This window comes from Copadichromis virginalis, linkage group LG7, assembly GCF_057382275.1.
Source record: "Copadichromis virginalis isolate Kocher_CV1m ecotype Utaka linkage group LG7, C_Virginalis_male_GT1.1, whole genome shotgun sequence".
Lineage (NCBI taxonomy): Eukaryota > Metazoa > Chordata > Actinopteri > Cichliformes > Cichlidae > Copadichromis > Copadichromis virginalis.
The window spans coordinates 16587070-16594231 of NC_140624.1; the positions used below are offsets into that span (position 1 = coordinate 16587070).

The window sequence follows — 7162 nt, forward strand, 5'->3', positions numbered from 1 at the left end:
ATCCCTGTGCAAAAGTTACGACAGAAAAACAAAGGAGGAAACGTCCGGATACAGTAAGGAGTGTTGTGGGATGAATTATTGAGGGTTTGATATGGAGGAGAGAAAGGGAGGGAAGAGATGGACTGAACTCTGCTCCTAAGACAGGGTGTAACACGTCCGACATACACAGACATGCGGCGAACACACACATTCAGAGACACACGCACAAGCGTCTTGTGCGAGGACATGTTAATGGAGTCGCCCAGTCAGACAGCCAGGCAGGCAGACGGGGCCACACAGGAGTCAGCTCTGCCCAGAATTCCACAGTGTAACGCACCAAACCCAGAAGAATGAACACCCTGAGACCCAACTGACATGCTGCTATTCTTACTAAAACACAGTCTCGCTGTGGGTGTCGCCTCATTTTCCCATTCAGTTTTCCTCCATAAGCAGGGGGATTCCAGGGTCAGGAAACAACAATGCCTTCATCTTTCTCAGCCGCAAAGGATTTTATTCCCTGATGTGTAAAATGGTTTTGTCTTCTGTTTTTTTTTTTTTTTTGGTGGGGTGTGTGTGTTCCTCCTTTGAGCCACGGGCTGTTCCTTGTACTCTGCTCTGTCTGGCTGGAAACAGTCCAGTGACTGAGCCCTCTTCCTCCAGTGATGCAGCTGACTCTGTGGTCCCATCACTCAGGGCCCTTGTTTACCGGGTGGATCAATAGTTAACGTGCTGCACTGAGCTGTAGATGTGTTCAGCTGGATAACACACTCCCGGGAGTTTTCTGATCTGTGGCTGTTTGTGGTGGGCTGGGAAGAATAAAGGCTTAGCAAAGCTATCAGGGTTACAGCCAATTAGCTCATCAGTCTGTTCTAATATGGTTGTCAATACGACAGGCTTTGATTAAAGCACTGTGATTTGTTGAGGATGAGGTAGATTACATTCTGCCACCATTTTTCTCTGTAAAAGGTGAGGTGGGGATATTCTGCTGTTTTCTGGTTCAGCAACCTTTAAAGTAACTCATACCCTGGTTTAGCACATGTTTTAATAATGCTTCTACTTCTGTCTGAATATATATATATATGTGTGCAAGTGACCTTCTAGATTTTGCTTTAACACCTCCATGCACTCTCCTCTCCTCCTGCAGGGTGTTTGGTCTTGTTGGCATCCCATTTAATGGCCAGTTTACCTTTCCATGTGCTAACACCTGATGTGATTAGCAGCAGGACGTTAGTGAGCTGCTCTACATACTTCCAAACATCCTGTCCACACACGTACATCACGCCTGCTAATTATCTGCTTAGCCTGCAAATGAAGCGTAAATGCAACTTAGTAATTGCGATCTCTGACACCTAATCGGCGTTCACAGTTCATCTTCCTGTATTCATTTGAGGTGTTAATACAGGGGTGGTGAAACAAATAACAGCTGGATGCATTATATTTAAAATGTTTCTGGGAGTAACTCTCAGCTTCACCAGCAGTAAGCATGTTCCTTTTTTCTCTCTCTCTTCAGTAACCATCTCCACCAGTGTATCCTTCGATGGTCTCCTGGTGACTGGCCTCTACACCTCAACACCAGTCCAGTCGGCTCCCATTCCTGCTCCAGCTGCTTTTGGCTTTGGTGAGTCTTGTTTCTTTTGCCAATACAAGCTGCTTTTTTTTATTATGCTTTTTAGTACTAGCAAACCCTCAGATACCCCGAGAAGTGTCTGCTGGGACCACGGAGTATTACGATCCAGCTCAGTGATCCACATCCGTTCCCAGACTCAGCCTAAGGCCACTTCCCTTCTCCGGTTATGACAGGTCGTGATGGATGAGGAGTCAGGATGATGTGATCAAGGGTTCGGTCAGATGGGTTTTCATTGATGTTTGAGAGAACAAAAAAAAAACTGAATATGAGATAGATATGAAGAGCAAAGCAGCAAATGTAGAGCTTTCTAAAAGATTAAACTTAAAATAACAAGTGATCACCAGGCCAGCTTGCCAAATGTTGGAGTAAAGGCCCAGTGGACGGGCTGATTTACAATTTTTTTTATCCAGAGATGCAAATATAGCAACAGTTTAGGTGGTAGATGTTGCTATTAAACTGGATGAAGTTTGCAAACAACTTATCTTATTCTTTGTCCGCCTTTCCTTTGCATTGTCTGCATGCTCTGCTCTAATGATACAAATTGAATCTCTCTTTATCCTTAAAAGATTAAAGCTAAACTTATAAGTCTTTACACTTTTGACAACTGTAATCGAATTACACTGTAAGCATGCAACTGAAATGCATTAAGTGCAACTCTTTTTTGGACACACAACCAAGATTTGTAGACTCAGATGAAGTATTTGCGGATGGAGCCCTTGTGTGCACGGATGGGGGCTCTTTTGGTGCAGTGGAACAGCTATAAAGAACTCCTTAGAGAACAGGGCTAGTGTCCCAGAACTGCTGCGCAGTGGGCTCCCTTATCCTGACTAACTCCACTGTTCTTCAGACTTTGACTTCACTCTGGCCAGGGCAGTTCTTCACTCTTGGCAGCTCTGTTTACTGGGGAGGCATCCAAGCACGGATTGCGTCACCTTAGCTTCACTCTAATTACTTGAAAAGTTTTAAGGATACGCCTACCCTGATAGGCAGCAGCTTGTGGAACGGTGACTTTCTGTAAGATGTGTGTTTAAGTAAGTCTACAAAGTCTTCCGTTACAGCATGTGTAATCTGTCTGGGTTTCGCAGTGCCAGTTAGACATTTGGTCCTCAGCTGAAGAGCTTTCTGCACTTTGTCTCTCTGCTCTAATTCTCCAGCCACCCCTCCCACTGTGGGATTCAGGACTCCATGGAGCAGCAGGCACATGCAAAAGCAGTCTTGTCATAGAGGAGATTCTGAATGACGATTTAATAGATTTATGGTTTTATTTTCCCTTCGATTAATTTTTCTGCGCATTTTTGAGGTACACTGGGATTTTTTTTATGATCGAGTGATAGAAACTTTGCAGAACATGGTGGTCCACTTAGCCGTTGAAGGCTGCTCAGCGTTGGAAGGGCTGAAGACATTCTCCTAAAGAGAACGTCCTTTATTAATAAGCTCATGGAAACTTGGTGACTTAACAGAGAGCCAGCGTTTTCCCAAAATGCTTTGAAGATAATGCAGTGGAACAATAATACAGTGTGATGCCTCTTCATGTCCAGTGTTGTGACAAATATAAATGTGCCTTTGAGCGCAAGAGGGTCACGCAACTCCACCAGGGAGTTTTATGAACATAGTGTTTATGAGCAGGATAAGGTGGGGCTCTAATCCCTCTGAATGAAGCCACGTGGGGGACACGGTTACACAATGGACTGCAACATGCGTATGCACACGTTCAATAGAAATACCACCAACTTTCACTCAAGAGCACACACACAGTCCAACTGTTCAGCTGAAGTGAAGTGTTGGCTGGCTGGGGGGAACATGTGGTTGGCAGATGTATCAGTCCAGCAACTAGCATGAACTATAGCACAGGGAGAATGAAACCACTGTAGCGAGAAGATCGCTAATAAATCACTGAAAGACTGAAACGGCAGCTTAAGATGAAGCGTGAGAGAAGATTTCTTTTTGTTTTTGGCTGTGTTTGTGTTGTTGGAGGTGAAGAGCAAAACAAAGAGATCCTAAGAGAGAGACAAAGAAGGAATCAATGGTTTTAAAAAAGATGTAAAGTGGACTAAATAGACAAAGTCAGGGAGCTGTGGACACAGAGGTTAGTGTTTTTACTCGCTGCCTTGGGATGTCCAGTGGTTGGTGTGGTCAAAGCTGTGGTAGGAAGCAGACACGATGGCTGCCCAATAGCCTCTACAGAGAGAAATCCCCTCAGTCTTCTGTGTCATCCTTTGTTGCTTTTTACACGTCATAAAAACAGTGTGGATGTGAGCATGACGGAATTGCATGCTTCATCAATTCTCTTTGTGTGTGTGTGTGTGTGTGTTTATCACTCCTTTTTCTTTTTGTTGATCTGTTACAATTATAACTTTAAGAAACAAACACCATAACATGAAGACAGCAGTGATTTTTTCATTATGTTGTCTTCCACTCCACTTGTAGTTCAAAGAGCACTGCAATTCGTTTGTAGCACATATGTTTTAGTTTGAGGGTTTTCACTGCAGCGTCGCCCACTGTTTGTCAAATTACTGTAACCGATGTGTGGGGAAGCAGTCGGCAGGGCAGTTTAAGGTAGTCTAAGGAATGCCATGTTTTCGGCTGCTGCGCTGAGTTGTGGTTCAAGTTGCTCAAGGCTGGTTCCTCCACTCCCTAAAGGCAAGCGACCTTCTACTTGCTGCTGGCGGGCTAACCACAGACCTTTACGATGCTGTAACTGCTCTGCTGTGGCAAGTGCAGAATCAGATGAACTAGAGCTAAAAACAATGTTGTGCTTTGGAAGCCATGCCTGCTAAATACAGGGAGAACGCGGGAGTGCAAATTAATTGTGGTTTTCGTAAATGTAGCGATCACAGGCTAGCAAAACTAGTCTGGGTGCATTTATTTCAAGGTGCCAAAGCTGAGAGGAAAGACTTGACATTTCATTTTGGGATTCAACTACTTACAACTCACAGTTAATGGATGAGGTATGACGTGCAGCTTCATTTGAGTCTACTTTGTAGTCGATTTTGACAACCCAAGTACTCATTAGAGACTTTTTGAAACACTTTAGAGTGAAACATGGAGACTTTATATGCATGTTTGAATGTAACGTGGTCAAAACGGATGTCTGTACACACTGCCAGAAATGCAACATGAGTCTGGACTCAGCAGCCGAAGAATTCCAACTCCTCAGTGTTTTTCCTTTCTTTGACATTTATTCCATTAAGACGTCTTTCTTTCCAATCCGCCCTCTTGGCGTTCTGAAGCTTTCAGCTTGGCAACCAGAAAGATTAAATGATGAAACCAATAACGGAAGTATATTGTCATAATTTTGATTTTTGTTTCATGTATCATAAAATCTGCTTGCTGTTACATGTCACATAGCAGTAATGAGGTGATATATTAAAACCCATAGGCCAGAGCCTGGATGGAAAGTAATGTCACATGTGGTCTGATTTGTATTCCCTGATAGTAAAATGTTTCCCATCACATCATTATCCATTCAAACACAAAGACAGACAGAGCAAGTATTCATTCTAAATGTGTCCGGATAACTTATAATCACAATGATGAACAGGCACTTGAAGGAAAAGGAGAGCTTTGAACATTTAGAGCAACACGGCCAATAATGGACTGAGAAAGTGTATGAGATTGAGGAATGAGTGTGAGAGTGGAAAAATGTGTACATACCTCCTCATTTCCTTTTTCTTTTTTCATATTTCACACACTTTTATGTTTCAGATCATCACACAAAACTAACATTGGACAAAAATAAATAGAACGTGCACAGTTATGTTTTTTACAGTAAAAATGCTATCCAAAGCTCTCTGACCCTGTGTGGAAGAAATTACTGGCTTTTCTTGCTAAATCATGAATTAACTGTGATTAACCACTTTTTTTTGGAAAGCTCAGCTCAATTTCTAAAGCCACACTCAGGCGTGTTTAATGTCTGACAAAACAAAGAAGGCAAAAAGATCTCGGAAAGCAGTCCTTCATGTTGCAATCTAAAGAAACTCAAGAAGAGATTTGACAGTTTCACTGATGTCTATCAGTCTGGAAAGGGTTACAAGGCTATTTTTGAGGTTTTGGGAATCATGGTGAAAGTCATTATTCACTAATGGAGAAAAACAGTTTTCAACTGGAGTGGCCGGCCTACCAAAATTAGTCCAGGAGTGCATGAGCAAGTCATCCAGGACGGCTACATCTAAACACAACATCTAAAGAACTGCAGGCCTCACTTGCCTCAGTTATGGTCAGTTTTCATCATTCACTCGAGAGACTGGGCAAAAATAACTTCCACGGGAGAGTTACAGGGGATAAAACCACTGTTTACCAAAAAAACACAAAGTCTCGTCTCTCAAAAAACATGATCCCGAAAACTTTTGGAAAATTATTCTGTAGACTGACAAGACAAAAAAAAAAAAACTTCTTGAAAGGTTTGACTCACTCCACATCTGCCATGAAACACACATAACACATAAAAAGAACATGAGCCGCAGTTAAACATGGTGGTGGTAGTGTGATTGTCTGGGGCTACTTTGCTGCTTCAAGACCTGGATGACTTCATTTAAAACACGATTTCCGCCCTATACCAAAAAAACAGGAAGGAGAATGTCCATCTATTAGTTCATGCTCACTTTATGTGGCAGGACAGTGAGCCAGACCACACCAGCAAGTTCAACTGTGAATGAATCAAAATATATAATGGATGTTTTGGAGTGACATAGTCACAGTTCAACTTAAAATTTGATCAAACAGGCTGTTTATGCTCGAAAACCAACCAATGTGGCTGAATTAAAACAATTCTCCACAGAAGAGTGGGCCAAGATTCCTCCACAGACTCACAGACAGTGATTACAAACACTCGATTGCAGTTCTTCTGGTGTCACAACCAGTTATTATATGTGTGTATATATATATATATATATATATATATATATATATATATATATATGTGTATGTCTGTGTGTATGTATATATACATATGTGTATGTATGTATGTATATATATATATACACACACACACACACACACATATATATATATATATATATATATGTGTGTGTGTGTGTGTGTGTGTGTGTGTATATATATATATATATATATATGTATATATATATATGTGTGTATGTATATATATATATGTGTGTATGTATATATGTATATATGTATATATATGTGTATATATATATATATATATATATATATATATGTACCACTCCTGGTACCAAGCAGCTGGATAGCGTAGTGGTTAAACTACACGCCTTTGGAACAGAGGATCGCAAGTTCGATTCCTGCCTGGGGCGTCTGTATCCAGTAAGGGTCCTAAGGCTAGACCCCCTATGCTAAGCAAGCCTACCGCAGACATGAGCGAGACAGATAAATATGAAGGCATGCCGGCTCGGACGTCGCCCGGATCAACAAGGTCCGCGTCAGGTGTTGAGGAACCAGGGCACCCTGACGAAAAGTGGGCTACTGGAACAAGAAGGCATCGGTGGGCAAGGGACGAAAACAGGGCGTTGTTGGAATGCTACTACGCAAGTAACCCCGGCGGAAGGGGCTACATGAATAGGATGAGGGACCTATGGATTC

General features: G+C 42.2%; 1 protein-coding gene across 4 annotated transcripts in view; it reads left to right on the forward strand.

The window, feature by feature from the left end:
• reln (reelin) overlaps positions 1 to 7162 on the forward strand; it is a 105696-nt gene that overhangs the window by 22387 nt on the left and 76147 nt on the right. For all 4 annotated transcript variants that reach the window (XM_085462180.1, XM_085462181.1, XM_085462178.1 and 1 more), the window contains exon 2: positions 1490 to 1597. In XM_085462180.1, the coding sequence (XP_085318306.1) occupies positions 1490 to 1597 (108 nt within the window). The remainder of the gene's footprint in view (positions 1 to 1489; positions 1598 to 7162) is intronic.